We start from the raw sequence: 19,866 nt of genomic DNA on the forward strand, positions 1-19,866 counted from the left end.
TTAAACCGTGGATAGTCATTGTCCGACATATTCATGTACGCAAATAAAAGATTCGAGTGGTGTTCGCTTGCACGCTATGGGGCTTTCACATATACACTCCGAGGCCCGTACGGCGAGTAAAAAGAGACATTTTGGGAATTTTCGGCCGGTGTCCGGCCGGTTGCCGTAAAGTTCCTACGGGCGCCGGGACAGTTTCTGAACCCGTACGGGCGCCGTGGTGCTGAGTTGGCTGCTCCCAATCCTCCCGGCGTTTTTATCTGACCGTTAGGTCGTAGAAAGCCCGTAAAGGGCCCGTAGGGCACCTTACGGGTCCCATGCGGGCTCCGGACGGTGCCCGGACGGGCCCCTCACGATTTGGGGGGTCAATTCACATGAAAAATCTTTTAGGGCGCCTTGCGGTGCTCAAGGGTTCCGTACGTGTACCCTACGCCTCCCTCACGGGCTCCTCAAGAGCCCCGGATGATATGCACAACAACAGGCGTCTGCCGTCCGAGGGCCATTTAAAATGAATATTGCCCGTGCGGGTCCCTCACGGCGACATCTCGAAATGTACAACGCTGTTTTAAATATAGGAGGTGCGGATACTAGAGGACACATACAGAGTGAGTCAGAAAAAAATGTCCCACTTTTTAAAAGTTGTATTGTTTGAAGTATGAATAATGATCATGAGTTTCATGATATGTCTTGATAGAGTTATCCTCCTAGTACATTTAGGTACCATTTTCATTTGAATCTCTGCATGCATGACTGAACATCAGACAATCTTTACAAGACATGCACAGGCACACGCACACAAATGAGCATTCCATTCCCGACAAGGCCCACCCAAACTGTTAATTTTTGTTGGGAATTCTTCTTATCGTATGAAAAGTTGAGTGGCCGCTGTCCTCTTGGTGCGTATTGGCGGATGTTGTGCTTCATGATGACGAATTGTCACCATGAGTGTTGTGTGTGTTGTGTGTGCGTTTTTGTGTGCGTGTGTATGTGGGTGGTTGTGTGTGCGTGTGCGCGTGTCTGACTGTCTGTGTTCAATGCACTGTTTTATTCCTCACCGGGTAATTTGGCGCAAGTGAGATCTGGCAGTCATGTAAAGAATGTCTGATACTCAGTGATACATGCAGAGATTCAAATGAAAATGGTACCTAAATGTACTGGGAGGATAACTCTATCAAGATGTATCATGAAACCCATGATTACATATTCATACTTCAAACAATACAACTTTTAAAAAGTGGGACATTTTTTTCTGACTCACTCTGTAGTTCAGTGCACCGCACGGCAGCCGGACGGGCGCCTTGAGGACAACGGCCGGGCCCCGGCATGGCACCTTCCGGGAGCTATCGGTACACCTGCTCATCGGACGGAGCCCGTAAGGTTACCGGCCGGCACTCGGCCGGCACCCTGCCAGCACCCTAACGGGCGCTTTGCATTTCAGTCGACCAATTTTCTCCGGGCACCTCCCGGGCGCCGCAGAATATGTGACCACACATGCCGTAGAAATGAAAATCGGACGGTTCCCGTACGGTCTCTAAATCCACGGCAAGCCGCCGGGTAGGGAAAAGTCTTTCGTTGGTCATAACCAGAGATATGATGTCTTCATAAAGTTGTATACGGTCGTATCCTCCACTTGTGTTCTTCATGCTCTCCGATTGGGGTTTAAAACAGGGAATGAGGATTTCGCAAATGTTTCCTCGATGTGAGGGTTAGTGTAATAACGTGTTCTTTTTCAAGTTATTTACTCAATCCAAGGCTCAGGGCATGACTTTTTGCTCTCCGATTGGGGTTTAAAACAGGGAATGAGGATTTTGCAATTTAAGGAAGTATCGGAAATTAAGGTCGGGTTCATGAACATCTATGGCAAGTCTGTTTAATTTTTTCTAAAGGCACTCATGGTTTATCTGATTCTTTTCATTGTTAACTCAGTAATTGCGTGCACCGTACCTTCATTAGACGAAAACGTATCTTCTGCGTGTTTAACCGGTACATCAGTGGGCTACAATGAACGATGCAGTTTCTCTTGTCCAACTGGCTATAACCTAATTGGTGCGTCGACTGTTACCTGCACGAGCTCAGGAAATTTCTCGGAACCGTTTCCTGAATGTGTGGGTAAGTGTAATATGGGAGCACTGTGGTATATCCATGAAGGTTCTCGACTCTCCTACGAGAGGTTGTGGGTTGTGGGTGTGGGTGTTGGTCATCACCAGAAATATCTTGATTTCATAAAGTTGTATACGGTCGTATCCTCCACTTGTGTTCTTTCCCCAAGTTATTTAGATCCAAAGCTCAGGGCATGACTTCATGCTCTCCGATTGGGGTTTAAAACAGGGAATGAGGATTTCGCAAATGTTTCCTCGATGTGAGGGTTAGTGTAATAATGTGTTCTTTTTCAAGTTATTTACTTAATCCAAGGCTCAGGGCATGACTTTTTGCTCTCCGATTGGGGTTTAAAACAGGGAATGAGGATTTTGCAATTTAAGGAAGTATCGGAAATTAAGGTCGGGTTCATGAACATCTATGGCAAGTCTGTTTAATTTTTTCTAAAGGCACTCATGGTTTATCTGATTTTTTTTCATTGTTAACTCAGTATATGCATGCACCGTACCTTCATTAGAAGAAAACGTATCTTCTTCGTGTTCAACCGGTACATCAGTAAGCTACAATGACCTATGCAGCTTCTCTTGTCCGACTGGCTATAACCTAATTGGTGCGTCGACTGTTACCTGCACGAGCTCAGGAAGTTTCTCGGAACCGTTTCCTCAGTGTGGGGGTAGGTATAATATGGGAGCACTGTGGTATATCCGTGAACGTTCTCGACTCTCCTACGAGAGGTTGTGGGTTGTGGGTTTGGGTCATCACCGGAGATATGATGTCTTCATAAAGTTGTATACGGTCGTATTCTCCACTTGTGTTCTTTCCCAAGTTATTAATTTAATCCAAAGCTCAGGGCATGACTTAAGTCATGCTCTCCGATTGGGGTTTATAACAGGGAATGAGGATTTCACAATTTAAGGAAGTATCGGACATTAAGGTTGGGTTTACGAACATCTATGGCAAGTCTGTTTAATATTGTTTTAAAGGCACTCATGGTTTTCTGATTCTTTTCATTATTAACTCAGTTATTGCGTGCACCGTACCTTCATTAGAACAAAACGTATTTTCTTCATGTTCATCCGGTGATCCAGTAAGCTACAATCGACAGTGCTACTTCGTTTGTCAGACTGGCTTTAGCCTAACGGGTCCACCGTCTGTTACCTGCACCGATTCAGAAAGTTTCTCGCAAATGTTTCCTCGTTGTGAGGGTAAGTGTAATATAGGAGCACTGTGATATATTCATGAAGGTTCTCGACTCTCCTACGAGAGGCTGTGGGTTGTGGATTTGGGTCATAACCGGAGATATGATGTCTTCATAAAGTTGTATACGGTCGTGTCCTCCACTTTTATTCTTTGTTCAAGTAATCTACTACATCCATAGCTCAGGGCATGACTTCTTGCTCTCTGACCGGGGTTAAAGGGATAGTTGAGTTCTGTTGCAGATGGGGCTACACAAAATATTTTTTGGTGAGATAATGACAAACTGGGTGTCAAATTTGAAAGAACAAACAATTTAATGACAAAATCAACTTTGTTTGATAAAAATCGGTTCAGAGACAGCTGAAATATCCACAAATATAACTATTTATAATACTTGTGTACCACCACAAATATTACATAATTTGAAAAAACCGTTGAAAAACGAAATTACGCCCTTTACGTCGTATTTCAGCCAATGCCGATGTTGGCTTTTTGGTGGCATTTTCGTGTTGGTTATATTACGCACAACCAGCTGGTCCATGTATTGTTATTTTTAATTAAATAATTAATTAACGGTCACCGTATTTTTTTTGAAAGGGGAGCTGATTTGGTATGATCGTATTGGCTAAATTTCACACATTTTGGGGTCTAAAATTACCTTCATAGCAATTTTAGGTTCTAAATCGGCACTAGAAATGTCATAGATAAGAATAAGAGCGATAACCATGCACTATAAAGGCATTCGCGGTCTGAAAACAGAACTCAACTATCCCTTTAATAGCAAGGAATGAGGGTTTCGCATTTTAAGGAAGTTTCGAAAATTAAGGTCGGATTCATGAATATTAATAGCAAGACTGTTTGAATGTTTCTAAAAGCACTCATGGTTATGGTTTGACTGATTCTTTTCTTTAGATAACCCAGTGACGTGCATCGTACCTTCATTAGAAGAAAATGTATTTTCTTCTTGTTCACCCTGTACATCAGTAAGCTACGATGACATATGCAGCTTCTCTTGTGCGACTGGCTATAACCTAATTGGTGCTTCGAATGTTACCTGCACGAGCTCAGGAAGTTTCTCGGAACCGTTTCCTCGTTGTGAGGGTAAGTGTAAAAAGAGAGCACTGTGGTATATTCGTGAAGGTTGTGGGTTTGGGTCATCACCGGAGATATGATGTCTTCATAAAGTTGTATACGGTCGTGTCCTCCACTTTTATTCTTTGTTCAAGTAATCTACTACATCCATAGCTCAGGGCATGACTTCATGCTCTCTGACCGGGGTTAAAGGGATAGTTGAGTTATGTTGCATAAGGGGCTACACAAAATAATTTTGTGTCAGATAATGAAAAACTGAGTGTCAAATTTGAATGACCATATAATTTAAATGACAAAATCAACTTTGTTTGATCAAAATCGGTTCAGAGACGGCTGAAATATCCACAAACATAACTATTTCTAATACTTGTGTACCACCACAATAAAGGAGCACTGTGATATATTCGTAAAGGTTCTCGACTCTCTTACGAAAGGTTGTGGGTTTTGGGTTTGGGTCATCACCGGAGATATGATGTCTTCATAAAGTTGTATACGGTTGTGTCCAAAGCTCAGGGCATGACTTCATGCTCTCTGACCGGGGTTTATAACAGGGAATGAGGTTTTCGCAATTTAAGGAAGTATCGGAAATTAAGGTCGGGTTCATGAACATCTATGGCAAGTCTTTTAACATTTGTCTAAAGGCACTCATGGTTTGTCTGATTCTTTTCATTATTAACTCAGTAATAACGTGCACCGTACCTTCATTTGACGAAGACGTATCTTCTTCGTGTTCACCCGGTGATTCAGTAAGCTACAATCAACGATGCAACTTCTCTTGTCCGGCTGGTTATAGCCGAGCGGGTCCGTCGTCTGTTACCTGCACGGGCTCAGGAAGTTTCTTGCAAATTTTTCCCCGTTGTGTGGGTAAGTGTAATATGGGAGCACTGTGGTAATATTCGTGAAGGTTCTGGACTCCCTATACGAGAGGTTCTAGGTTCGATCCTTGTTCGGTGCCTACATACTTGGACAAGCCGTTTTGCCTCCATGTCGAGCTCTCTGCTCAGGTGTAAATGTGTACCTGTCATTGATTGCAGGGTCCACAGGAAGAGTTCTATTAATACTGATATGGCTACCCTGGGTAAATAAGACACAATTAATATTTATTTCCTTATTATAGTCGACAAACAGTTAGGATGATAAGCGATGCAAAATATTTCCAACTCTGTACAGCTTTCATAAAATCAAGCGCTGTTTTGTACTTAATTTTAGTTCGGCTCATTAGCTCATATTTTTATTTGATAGTTTGTAATCCACGATAAAGATATTTACTGCTTTAGGAAATATTTATAAATGATGATTTCCACTAGTTTTCGTATGGTTTGACAGTTTCTAAATTTGGTTGCATCGAAATTATCTCACATATCAAAGCTCACAATTCATTTCTTCTTTGCAAGCATAGTGAATATTGTATTCCAGACCTGGGACCCGTTTCATAAAACTTGTTATCTATAACAACTGCTAAATTTCTATGACAAATTTGCTCTCAGCCAATCAGATGTCATGATTTCAGTAGCTTATAACAGTAGCTTGTAACTTGTTATTGATATCAAGTTTTTCCTTGTCTATATAGTTGTAAGGTGCACTGTATTTTTAATACAACCACAATTTGTTTGGGTCAGTTCAGTTCAGTTTAGTTCAGTTCATATTTACTTTTCATTTCCTACAGAACAGTAATTTTGACAAGTAATCAGATATACTATACAAATATACAATGACACTCGAGGATCTAGCTGAAACTATTCGCATCGAAGGAACATCAACTAGTACTATTCTCCTGAGGGCCATCGGCCCGAGGGAGAAAAGTACTAATGATGTTTCTGAGTGCGAATAGTTTTAGCTTGTTCCGAGAATGAGTCATTTTATATTTGTTTTATATCCCTTCCATCTGTATTATTCCTACACTTCTGTAATAACATGAACCTTATACTCACATTCACATCTTACATTCAGATCTAAAAGAAACTAGAATTTAAATCGTCACGAGGACGATTAAGGTGGTCTGAAATATGAGCATGATCCCGGCATCTGATCGAGAAATAAATTTCACATTTGTGATAGCTTATTGTCTCAGCTACAACATACTCAATGCTCAGCGAAAACGAAGCTAAGACGACGGAGATATTGCTCGTGAAAGACGGAAATGTAGAATCCAGTTTTGAGAAAAAGTCATGTCCCATAGAGAATACACGCAAAATGTAAAAAATTGACATGCCTCCTTTAATCGCAAAAATACGCCATGATACCATTGTCAAAATGAAATATCGTGGAGACTGCATTTGTAGAGAATATTCTCAGGTAGAACATATCAAAATTCGAAAGAAAATTGTTGAATATTTACAGAGATACAATCAATTTTCCAAAAATCTGCTGACGTCATAATATGCAAATTGAAATTTTGAGTTCGGAGGCCATTATGATGACGTCAAGAGTTAATTGAGGGTCAAATGAGACATGAAATCATATCTCCGACTCATAATCTATCTAAATATGAAAGAAAATTGGGGGTATCTGTCCATTCTGAAGAGTTACAATGAATTTTGTATAGGCATGTTTTTGCACATGTATGTTATGTATTACAAGAGCTCGCACGCACGGATGCGTATCTTAACGGACGCTCATTCCGTTATTAATGGTCAGAAAAAGGTGAACAAGGTATCAAAATGCTTGAATAAATGTGCCAAATATGATGACAGAGAAAATTTGGCGATTCTACGTTGCAAAATGCGAGTACGCGCGGAAACGCGCGCGCATAATTACGCGCGCGCAAATTTTAAAAATGCTTACAATGGCCTGAAACGTGTGCAAAAAAAATTTGAAATGAATTAGAGCATTTTAAAATTTTAATGCGCGCGTACGTGCGCGTCGAGGTGCGCGCACGAATTTTGTTGATATTTTTAGTTGACCTTTGACCTGAAGTTAATGTATACCAAATATGGTTTATTTTTTATGACTCGTTATCGAGATATGATAATGACCTGATTTTTACAAAATGGCGCCTGGATGACGTCACGATGACCCCATGAACTTGAAAAAGGTTTCGGGAACTTGATATTATAGGGCCTAATGACTATCAGAAATTTGAAGGAAATTGACCAAGTCGATTTCGAGTAAACGTATACACAAAAAAAGTGTACGGAAGAAATAAAAATAAACTAAAATTTAAATCGTCACGAGGACGATTAAGGTGGTCTGAAATATGAGCATGATCCCGGCATCTGATCGAGAAATAAATGTCAGATTTGTGATAGCTTATTGTCTCAGCTATAACATACTCGATGCTCAGCGAAAACGAAGCTAAGACGACGGAGATATTGCTCGTGAAAGACGGAAATGTAGAATCCAGTTTTCAGAAAAAGTCATGTCCCATAGAGAATACACGCAAAATGTAAAAAATTGACATGCCAAATCTGGTATCAACTTAAAGCTTAGATATCAGAGAAAATGTTGGTAATACCATTTAAGCAGAAATCCCTGGACATCCAAACATTTCCTATGGATTTATAGAAAATAAATCCCCAGAAATTAGTTTTGGCACACTTTGGTTCCTCCCTGGCCCACTGTGCGCCCGGACTCGAACCAGGGACCTCGAGGTCGGAAGTCAAGTGCGTTACCGATATACCAAAACATTTCCCATAGAGATTACACGTAAACGGAAAATGGAATTCTCAAATCCCACTTTGCAAGTGAAATATGAGCATGATCCCGGCATCTGATCGAAAAATAAAGGACACACTTGTGATAGCTTATTGTCTCAGCTAAAACATACTCAAAGCTCAGCGTAAACAAAGATAACAATACGGAGATATTGCTCGCGAAAGACGAGGATGTAGAATCCAGTTTTGAGAAAAAATCATGTCCCATAGAGAATACACGCAAAATGTGAAAAATTGACATGCCTCCTTAAATCGCAAAAATACGCCATGATACCATTGTCAAAATGAAATATCGTTGCAACTATATTTGTAGAGAATATTCTCAGGTAGAACATATCAAAATTTAAAAGAAAATTAATCAATATTTACAGAGATACAATCAATTTTCCAAAAATCTGCTGACGTCATAATATGCAAATTGAAATTTTGAGTTCGGAGGCCATTATGATGACGTCATGAGTTAATTGAGGGTCAAATGAGACATGAAATCATATCTCCAACTCATAATCTATTTAAATATGAAAGAAATTGGGGGGTATCTATCCATTCTGAAGAGTTACAATGAATTTTGTATAGGCATGTTTTTGCCCATGTATTGTGGATACAAATAGCGCAGGTCGGCGCGCGCGTTCAACTTTGACAGCCGCTAATTCCGTTATTACAGGTCGGAAAAAGGTAAACAAGGTATCAAAATGCTTGGAAAAATGTAATAAATATGATAACAGAGAAAATTTGGCGATGCTATGTTGCAAAATATCAGGACGCGTGGATACGCGCGGAAACGCGCGCGCATAATTACGCGCGCGCAAATTTTAAAAATGCTTACAATGGCCTGAAACGTGTGCAAAAAAAATTTGAAATGAATTAGAGCATTTTAAAATTGTAATGCGCGCGTACGTGCGCGTCGAGGTGCGCGCACGGATTTTGTTGACATTTTTAGTTGACCTTTGACCGGAAGTTGATGTATACTAAATATGGTTTATTTTTTATTACTCGTTATTGAGATATGATAATGACCTGATTTTTACAAAATGGCGCCTGGATGACGTCACGATGACCCCATGAACTTGAAAAAGGTTTCGGGAACTTCATATCATAGGGCCTGATGACTAACAGAAATTTGAAGGAAATTGACCAGGTCGAGTTCGAGTAAACGTATACACAAAAAAAGTGTACGGAATAAATAAAAGTAAATAAAGAATAAAGAATAAAGAATAAAGAAAGAAAGAAAATTCTAACGAAATCAATAGGTGATCTGTCATCGACAGACCACCTAATAAAAGAAAATTGCACGGCTCAAAAACAGGGTTTAGCTGGCGCTATTGCGTATAGTGTAGTGCAATTATCGCGCGCACAGCGCAAATTGCATGTGCGCATGCTTGAGCGCTGTGAGCTGAGGCATTGAAATCCTGTACGCTCGCTGACGTCACGCATAGTCCCTTTTTTCCCTAGGAAAAAAGGTACTATGCGTGACGTCAGCAATAAAAAATGTACTATTTCGATGTAGGCGGCAGGAAACTTCTTTTATAGTAAAACTATTCTTTTTCGTGTTGTGTACACTCCTAATGCAACAATCTTACGATAAGGGATATAAAATTTAATATTCAATAATATGCTTGTTTATTTACTGTTAATATCTAGAATCTTTGTAAATTCATTAGTACATTTTATTCTGTATATGTTGCACCAGTGAAAATCAAATCTCCAGAAATGGACAATAAATATTAAATACTATACAAATACAAATAATACATTTAACATGGTTTAAAGTTATGAAATAGAAAGTATACATAAATATCCCGTATAATATTTTTTATAGTTTTTGCCAGATAAACCTGTAGAAATGGAGGGATCCACTGAAAAGCGGAGCTTTTAAAATGTGGATCCCTCAAAATAATGACAAACATTATTTGTGTAACATGTAAATATAATTGACTTGAAAGAAAACCAATATATATATACGTACATGACCAAAGAGTGGCAGAATAACAATAACATTATAAATCCGTAATTTGAAAACTTGTTACGACACTTATACAGTGCGTCCCAGAAAAAACGAGACCGAGAATTATCGATGTATTATCAAAACTTATCCACATTTATAATTAATAAATGACACATATTTGTAAAGCTTAGATCCTCTTCTTTTATTTGATGCCACTTATATGAATGCATATTTCACGCATGAGTGATTAAAATGAATTTGAAGAGAGGAAACCAAAAAGTCATTTGGCGGACGGTATCTGAATTTCAAAGAGAAAATCACATTTCTAGAAAGTGAAGTGTATGCCCTTTCATGACACATCAGTTAGGAAAAATGAGCTAGGAATAACAAAGTTCTGTTTGTTTAAAGCAGTGCTTGCATTTCCTTATTTTTATTAAACGAAGTCGTTTTCACTGGCTGTCTGCCGTAGCAACAAATGGAATTAACAAAAGACTTAACTCCATTTCGTTGACAATCAGCCGTAGACGACAGAATTAATGCTTGGCTGATTGTCAACGAAACGTAGTTAAGTCTTTTGTCTATTCTGCTAGTTGCTACGGCAGGCAGCCAGTATAGTGAACACTGGAAAGGTCAAAAGAGACAATGACGACTGACAGAAAAGACATAAATGTTTAATAATAAGACAAAAATATATAAGACAACAGAAAATAAAGCAAGGAAAGAGAAAAATCGAAGAATAGAAAATGTTGCTGCATATGTGAAGAGTAAAGAAAAAGAAGAGAGGTGAAGAGGAGGAGAAAGGAGAGTGAGAGAGCACACGATGTGCATACTACAGTGGCACGCCGTTTTGGCTCGCCGTGGCTTGCTGTTGGGCGGACCGAAACGACGTTGTACCTTCCACACCGAAGAGATAGCGCGGTGTAGCGCGGGCTAGACCGCGCTATCTCTGCCGGTGTGAACAGCCTCTTACACACCTCTTTTAAATGGTTTCAGAGTTACCATAACTTTATTGGTGATGATCACGGGGCTCAAGCTGATTACTAAACTAAGCTGTGAATCCGTGATATTCAGGTGTGAAAAATTAGTAATTATTAGGTGTCTTAAAACACCTTTTTAAATGGCAGTCAAGGTTGCCACAAGTTCCGCGGTGATGATTTCGTGACTCAAACGTAGTATCAATATAAACTGGGCATCCGTAATTTCCAGGTGTGAAAAATTAGTAATTCTTAGGTGTCTGAAAACACCTTTTTAAAAGGTGGTCAAAGTTACCATAAGTTCCGTGGTGATGATCTCGTGACTCAAACTGATTTTTAATCTTAGGTGTGAATCTGTGATTTTTTAGGTGTGAAAAATGAGTTATTCTTGGGTGTCTTGATGGTTTCACAGTTACCATTTAAGTTCCGTGGTGATAATCTCTTGACTGTTGGCATATTTCCATTTGCACCAGTTGATAACTGACTGTTGGCATATTGTCAATGCACCAGTTGATAACTGGTCTGTGTGCATATTTCCAGTTGCACCAGTTGATGACTGACTGTTGGAATATTTCCAGTTGAACCAGTTGACACCAAATAATTTGCATATTGAATATGGGGTGCGTGCAGATCTATGTTTTTGTAACAATTAATCTGAATTTACAGCATATTTCTTAATTACTGATGATTTAGTTATATGCAATTCATTTCGAAAATACTTCAAATATAAATTACCAGTTATTAGGACCTTTCGCTACTTCGTATAAATTACATTTAATTAAACATGAATAAGGGAAACATTTAATCTGAAATAAATAATTTAAATAAAATACAAGTATATGAAAAAAATTCGATTAATTAAATATTTTAAGTCCACTTATTACCAATGCCTTTACATTGGAAATACAGACGTACCAGTATTGAAGTGTTGTTGCCGTTCAACTGGTGGAAGTTTTACCAAATGGTTCTACTGGCTCAGCTAGACCAGTTGAATTCTAACTGGCCTGGATCAACTGGTTCATTTAGCCCATTTCAATTTCCAGGGTTACCAGTTGGAATTAACTGGTTCATCAACTGGACCAGTTGCAACAAGCTTTTTTCTTCTTGGATGTTTGCACCACCCCCCCCCCCTTCTAAAACTTCTAAAGAATGTGATAATTTCGTTAATGAAGATGTAATTTCATAACCAAACAAAAACGGGAGTATTAGGTTTACAAACCATGGTATCCAAGGTAGGGATAATCACGTTATTATAATGGTGATATTCCAGTGACAATTGTGTGATTAAGTGTACGTGTTTTTATAGGTGACCTAGTGCAAGAAGCGTATTAACACAATCACGTAAATGTCAAGTGTTTGAAGAACGTCAATCTGTTCAAGTCGATACCTTGATATTGACGTGATTTTCACGTGAATTTGTTTATTGGGCATGCTAATTTTCACATTAATTGGACCTTCCTAGGTCGAGATCTTAGGGGGCCACAATGACCCCCCCCCCCCCCCTCCCCGGTCGTATTAAGACCTCAAATAGCCAGGCCTTTTTAGGGTGAAGGTAACAACAAGATTGGTGAGACAATAACATTCTTCCAAAATACATTTTATTTTTAGGGCCGGGATTTTCTGAAAGATTCGAACATTAACCGAGATATTTAGTTCATTTCAACTACATTTGATTTATTGATTAATAGTTTTACAAATATAATAATTATTTTCTTCACTGTCATTGATTTAATTTAAAAAAAACAGTATTGACTTAATTTTTCCTTGTATCCGCTACATAAAGACCAATTGCTTAAACGCAAAATAATTTTTCTTATCGCTTTTATCCCAATCATTATCTTCGGAACTCACTTTGCACAGATATCGACAATTGTTCTTCCGATCCGTGTATGAATGGAGGAGTTTGTACTAATGAATTAAACACCTATACTTGTGAATGCGTTGATGGCTTTACTGGGACTAGGTGTGAAACAGGTAAGCTATTTAGTCAAAGCAGATTACGTACCTACATACATACACTTTTCGTGTAAAGCAATTGCTCCTTGAACATCAAATACAAATTTCCTTTTAGTTTGATTTCTATCTTAACATTTATCTTGTGATTAAACAAAAATTGTCACTTGATGAAAGAGCTAATGGATTGGTTTTTAAGCTTCGCAGATCATCCCCACTATCATTTTGGGGAAAAGTCTTTGTAAAAAGTGGCTTTCATTCAGTGTCTTTTTCAATACAATTTCAAAAGTTGCATCGAAAATATTGACAGCTGTGATTCAAATCCCTGCTCGAATGGTGGGACATGTACAGATCGTGTCAGCTCTTATACATGTAATTGTGCTACTGGTTATTATGGAATGAATTGCTCAACAGGTATTACTAAATTGCGTCTCAATTCTCTGAAGACTACCAAATAATATTCCTCAGAAATTCCTGTTTAAAAAAATGTTCGTTCCTTTTTTTTTACAACTTTGTCTTAAAATTCATATTGGTTTGTATACTTATTTTGTATTACATCTGCTGAAAATGACATTTTGATGACATAATTGCATCATGACGATATTTTTACGACATTTTGTATATATTTAATAACAGTTTCTTTAATATACTTCAGTTAATTTTCTTTAACTTCAATTTGTTCTTCATATTAAATCCTGAAACAAATTAAACTATTTCACCTGATGGAAGGGCATTTTAATTGATTGTCATGCTTTGCAGTTCATATTCATTCTCATTTTTTGTTATACCACTGTACAAAGTGACTTTTATCTATTGTCCTTTTCAACACAAATTCAAATTTTCCATTGTAGACATTGACGACTGTGATCCTAATCCCTGTTCGAATGGTGGAACATGTTATGATCGTGTCAGCTCTTATACATGTACATGTGCTCCTGATTATACTGGAACGAGATGCGGTAACTAAATCGTGTCTCAATTCTCTGCAGATTACAAAATAAGATTTGCCAGAAATTCTTCTTTAAAAATAAGTTTGTCCCTTTTTCGTGTACAACTTTGTCTCAAAAGTTACCTTTGTTTCTGCATACGTGTTCTATATTACATCTGCGGAAAATGACATTTTGATCACATATCTGCAGAATGACGTAATTTCGGCGCCTTTCGTATATTTGTTAGGAAGAGTTTCTTTAATTTGCTTCAGTTAATTTCCTTTAGTTTCATTTTGATCTAAATATCTTATCCAGTGAAGAAGAAAAAAATCATCTGATGAAAGAACATATCAATTCTTGATATCGCCAATACTCCCACGTGCCTATAATTTTATGTGCAACTCTTGGGTGTAATTTGCGAGCCATTTTCCAGGACTAACAGACTTCCGATGTACGGTTCATGCAAGCTTGGAGATTTTTCTTAATTCAGAGTCAACAGGGTTGAAAGTACAGACAAAAGATGCGAGGGTGTTTCACATTTTGGTGTGATAATGAGAGAAACTAAACTCCTCTTGATGTCGAGTAGACACATGGAAAAGGGGAGTGCATTATACTTTCAAGAGCAGATTTGATATTGTGATTACCGCAACGATCTCTATCAACTATGATTTGTTTAAGGGTATGTTTAGGCTCGTATATTTCATCCTGATCGTACCGATTCAACTTTTAGCGCCAAGGTCACTTGAAATTCAGACTATGTATAAGACATTTCTGCGTTCAGGTTCACATTAATTTCATCCCGATGAAGGGAAAATTGATTTAGTGACCCGTTTTTCCGTTAACCTTAATAAGGCCGGGGGCCATAATGCCCCTCCCGGTCAAATTTTGGCCGCTGCATCAAAACCCCTGAACCTTTGGCGTTGAAATCGCATGGATTTTTTCCCTCATGTCTCCCGCATAATTTGATACCAAATTTGTTATGGGCGAACCTATGGTTCGGTATTAGGTGACAAAATATAATCACAAGTCAATCAAAATATGTAATTCTCACAAATGTGCGTGTGTAAGTATATTGCAGTTATATGAACTTTATCAAAATCAATATCATGAGTGATTTATTCCATGTTATGCAGTAACACATTCATGATTATACTTGTTAAGTATTGGCCAAGCATTTTTGTATTTACATAATAAAATACATAATAAATTAAAAGCAATAGAATACATACAAAAATTGGTAATTATAAATATAAAAGAAACTATAGTTTCATATGAAAACAACATGTAGCAAACATATGTGTACCTGTGTGTGCGTTTATTTGTATGTTTGTATTAGAGACTATTATATTTCAATTGATAAATGTTATTATTAAACTATTAAAACCAGCAATTTCAAATCAATCTGCCCATGCATTGTTCAAAATCACGCATTTTTGAAAATTTCCAATTTTTGTTTTGCATATTGTCATACAAATATCAATAAACAAATAAACAAATAAACATAAAAGAAAATAAACATTCCATCTTATTCAATTACTTCAATCTATCACCATGCTAATTTTCACCTTAATTGGACCTTCCTAGGCTGAGATCTTATTAGGGCCACAATGCCCCCCCCCCCGGCCGTATTAAGACCTCAAATAGCCCAGCCTTTTAAGGGTTAAGGGAACACCAAGATTGCTGAGGCAATAACATTTTTCCAAAATATGTTTTCTTTCTTAGGCCGGGATTTTGTGAAAGATTCGAACATTAACCGAGATATTTAGTTCATGTTATACTCCATTAGATTTATGGAGGGTCAAAAGTATTGAAAGTACAGATAAAAGATGCTAGAATGTTTCACGTTTTGGTGCAGTAATAAGAGAAACTACATTTCTCTTTTTTTTTGAGTAGATACATGGTAAAGGGGAGTGCATTATACTTTCAAGAGCAGATTTAATATTGTGATTACCGCAACGATCTCTATCAACTATGATTTGTTTAAGGGTATGTGTAGGCTCGTAAATTTCATCCTGATCGTACCGATTCAACTTTTAGCGCTAAGGTCACTTGAAATTTAGACTATGTATAAGACATTTCTGCGTTCATTTTCACATTAATTTCACCCCGATGAAGGGAAAATTGATTTAGTAACCCTTTTTCCGTTAAGGGAACACCAAGTTTACTGAGACAATAACATTTGTCCAACATATATTTTCTTTCTAAGGCCGGGATTTTCTAAAAGATTCAAACATTAAAAGAGATATTTAGTTCATTTTATACTCCACTTGATTTATTGATTTATAGTTTTACAAATATAATAATTCTTTTCTCCACTGTCATTGATTTAATTCAAAAAAACAGTATTGAATTAATTTGTCCCTTTATCCGCTACATGCAGATCAATTGCTTAAACGCAAAATAATTTTTCTCATTGCTTTTATTCCAATCATTATCTTCGGAACTCACTTTGCACAGATATCGACAATTGTTCTTCCGATCCGTGTATGAATGAAGGAGTTTGTACTAATGAATTAAACACCTATACTTGTGAATGCGTTGATGGCTTTACTGGGACTAGGTGTGAAACAGGTAAGCTATTAAGTCAAAGCAGATTACGTACCTACATACATACACTTTTTATGTAATTGCTCTTTGCACATCAAATAAAAATTTCCTCATACTTTAATTTCTATCTTAACATTTATCTTATGATTAAGCAAAAATTGTCACCTGATGAAAGAGGTAATGGATTGGTTTTTAAGCTTTGCAGATCATCCCCACTATCATTTTTTGGAAAAGTCTTTGTAAAAAGTGGCTTTCATCCAGTGTCTTTTTCAATACAATTTCAAAAGTTCCATCGCAGATATTGACACCTGTGATTCAAATCCCTGCGCGAATGGTGGGACATGTACAGACAATGTTAATTGTTATACCCGTTACTGTGCTAGTAATTATACTGGATTGACCTGCTCAACAGGAAACTGAAGTGTGTCTCAATTTTTCTGAAGATTACCAATAAGATTCGTCAGAAAATCTTCATGTCAAGATCATCATTATAACCCCCTCCCCCAGCCCCCCCCCCCTTCCCCCTCCAAAAAAAAACAACAACATACAGAATTGGAAAAGTCAGCCTAATTCATAATTTGACAATCTTAATCTCTTATTACCAATCTTGTGAAAGAATATGTTTTGACTACAAATCAAATACGGTAAGATACACATTTTGGCGGGAAAACGCCTACTAATTGATATATTTGGTAAATTATCATATCGATCCTGCCTGGATATCGATCGCAAATGCACTTCAACATTGAACATTTGGGTATATATTTCATTTTTTGCGAATTTAGGTTGAAGTATTGCCATCTTAACCTCTGAAGGCAATATTTAAACAATATTGTCTTAAGGTCTTTAGCTTTAAGTAAACTGTACTTAAATTCCAAGCTTTTGGAATTGTTCCGTCGAGAACGATAAATTCGTTAATAATTTAAGGATATTTTCTCTCCTCTCTGTAGTCGACTGTTCTAGTGACAACCCATGTATGAACGGAGGGAGGTGTGGTACCGATGCATGTAAATGCGCTACAGGATATCGGAATTTTTCGTATTCATCAAATAAGAATTGGTTTTCAAGGAAATTCATGTTTAGTTGTTTATTTTATACAAACAAAAATTGGCCATGCTACGCTCATATCAGGACTTCAACCTCTGAATACATTTCAAGATCGTCATTGTTACTTACCCCTTCCGGAAATTGTATCAATAACCTTTTTATAATTTAACAATCTTGAATGCCGAGCTTTTGAAAAGATTCGGTTGAGAATGATCAATGTTAAAATCGTTGTTGATTTTATTAAGGACATTTTCTTTCCTCGTTTTAGTTGACTGTAACAGTTCTTTAAACCCATGCATGAACGGGGGGAGCTGTGATAACGATGAATGTACCTGTGCTGCGGGGTATACAGGAGCTTTGTGTGGTGACGCAAGTAAGATCTTTTTATAAGCTTTTACTGATATTGTTTACAATTGTTAATGTCTATTTAGTATTAGAGTATTCAGGCGCGGATCCAGGATTTCTAAGGGGGAGGGGGGGTGCGGGGGGTGGTGAGCACTACACTTTTGTGTTGGTCCTCGAAAAAATTGAAAAATCTCAACCCCCCCCCCCCCCCCCTGAGCGCCGGGGGGGGGGGGCATCTCCAAAAAAGGTTAAATTAACGTGTTTTTATACGACCCGACCCCCCCCCCCCTGGATCTGCCACTGAGAATATTGCACACTACAGAAAGTACATATGGTCACAAGGCGGGAATCGAGCAACACCTTATATCAAATTATATCAAATCATATCATGTCTTTGCAATTTTAAATGTGTTTACAATACTACACTGTCGCTCATAACGTTGTAATAGTTTTTTTACCCCAATTTATGTTTTTATTTTGACAATGATTTATTCCTACTAGGGAACCTACGCCCTTAAGTCATACCTGACAGTAATGAGGATTAATGCCCCACAAAAGGGCACTAATATAGCACATCAACACGGTTTTTTATCCTGGGGCCTCACAGTTACGAGGTCATTGCTTTGCCACTGAACCATGACTATACGCAGCGGGGCTAGGGTAGGGGGCAGTTCCCGCAAATAAAAAAAAAGAAAAGAAAATGCAATAGATTATCAATAATTCATTGGATTCCCCCGGTCCCCACCATAAAAAAAAATTATGTGTGCCCAAGCCTTGAGCCATAATGCGTGGCCCTAAGAACTGTAGATAATGTTAACACTTAACGCAAAGGTTTGCAATGAATCGCTAATGGCATAATCATTAGGTCGACCACTATATTAACCAATCAATATCATTGTTTCAAATTTGTAATTGACTTCGGACTTTTGTGTTAAGGAAATGAAAATTGTGTTTCTTCGTTTATAAAATCTAGCATTGGCCTACGAGTTCAATGCGCTTGTCCAAATCCTTTCTGGTCGACGGAAACGGGCAGCTGTTCCCATTGGGTCACCAGAGGTACAGAACCTGCTGGATTCAGTAAGTGTTACCTTGGTCATTTCTTGAAATAAAACCTTCAGTTTGGGAAACTCTCTATGCAAAGTGTACCAATCACCTGATGAAATAATTGTATTCAGCTAGAATGTAAAAAGTCAACCTTAATACCTTAATAACTTTATCCGGCATTATATGGACCAAGAACAAATTACAGAATAGCATCAAACCAAGTCCACGGAACCCAAGTCGGACTTTGGTTTCGTGTGGGTCCTATTCCATGGGAGTGTGTATAGGTGTGTCGAGTAGTACAGTACTCACCAGTCGTGTTTATTTGAATTGAGAGTGTATTCAAATATGCAGTATCTGTTTACATACTGTAAGTTATATTAAAGGTTTTATTTTAAACGTAGTATAGCCACATGTTATTACTAACACACAGAATAAAGTACGTTTTGGTTATTGGTACAGTTTAAAGTTTACTATTTTACTTATTCTAGATAGTACTGTGTAAACCAGAATCGGTCATGATCGGTTAGCAATATGCAAACATAAACATGACATTTCGAACCTAACCCTTAATCTAACCATAAACCTGACCCTACCATTGCGTTAGGACCAATCGGTTTTAACAAATTTGTATTCACAAATATCTATGTTTCTATTCATTCATTTATTTATATTTTCATTTATTTTATCTCTATTTATCTATTTATTTATTCACTTATTTGTTAATAAATTAAAGTATTACTTAATTATTTATTCCATTATTCATTTATTTATTTAAGTATTACGTATGTATTTATTTATATCTTTATTCATTTAATCATTAACTTTTATTCAAACAAACAAACCAGTACCAGAAAATGGGGAATTCTGTTCAGAAGAATAATTATACAAAATTTGCCAAAATTGGTTGAGTATTTTGTATTTTTTTTAAATTCCAGCCCCATGTTAATGAAACAATGTTGAGACATCAATTGGCAGTGCTCCTTACAGAAAAATAACGTACCATTGTGTAGTTTCAGAAATTATGAGATTTGGTAAAGCTGTTTTTA

General features: G+C 37.5%; 1 protein-coding gene across 1 annotated transcript; it reads left to right on the plus strand.

Annotated features, from left to right (window-relative positions):
• The first annotated feature begins 1,320 nt into the window (after window positions 1–1,320).
• On the plus strand, window positions 1,321–19,347 carry LOC105443893 (E-selectin-like). Its single transcript, XM_030988282.1, has 6 exons — window positions 1,321–1,369; window positions 1,924–2,106; window positions 3,183–3,299; window positions 4,204–4,392; window positions 18,750–18,853; window positions 19,309–19,347. The coding sequence occupies exons 1-6, from the start codon at window positions 1,321–1,323 to the stop codon at window positions 19,345–19,347; spliced, it is 681 nt and encodes a 226-aa protein (XP_030844142.1).
• Window positions 19,348–19,866: the final 519 nt, after the last annotated feature.

The sequence above is a fragment of the Strongylocentrotus purpuratus genome, unplaced genomic scaffold (genome assembly GCF_000002235.5).
Source record: "Strongylocentrotus purpuratus isolate Spur 01 unplaced genomic scaffold, Spur_5.0 spur5_scaffold_17, whole genome shotgun sequence".
Taxonomy (NCBI): Eukaryota; Metazoa; Echinodermata; class Echinoidea; order Camarodonta; family Strongylocentrotidae; genus Strongylocentrotus; species Strongylocentrotus purpuratus.

Coding starts and splice junctions, on each gene's coding strand:
- LOC105443893 (XM_030988282.1), top strand. CDS start 1,321: ATGGCACCTTCCGGGAGCTATCGGTACACCTGCTCATCGGACGGAGCC. Junction 1,370..1,923: donor CTGCTCATCGGACGGAGCCC/GTAAGGTTACCG, acceptor TTGTTAACTCAG/TAATTGCGTGCACCGTACCT. Junction 18,854..19,308: donor TACAGAACCTGCTGGATTCA/GTAAGTGTTACC, acceptor TACTTATTCTAG/ATAGTACTGTGTAAACCAGA.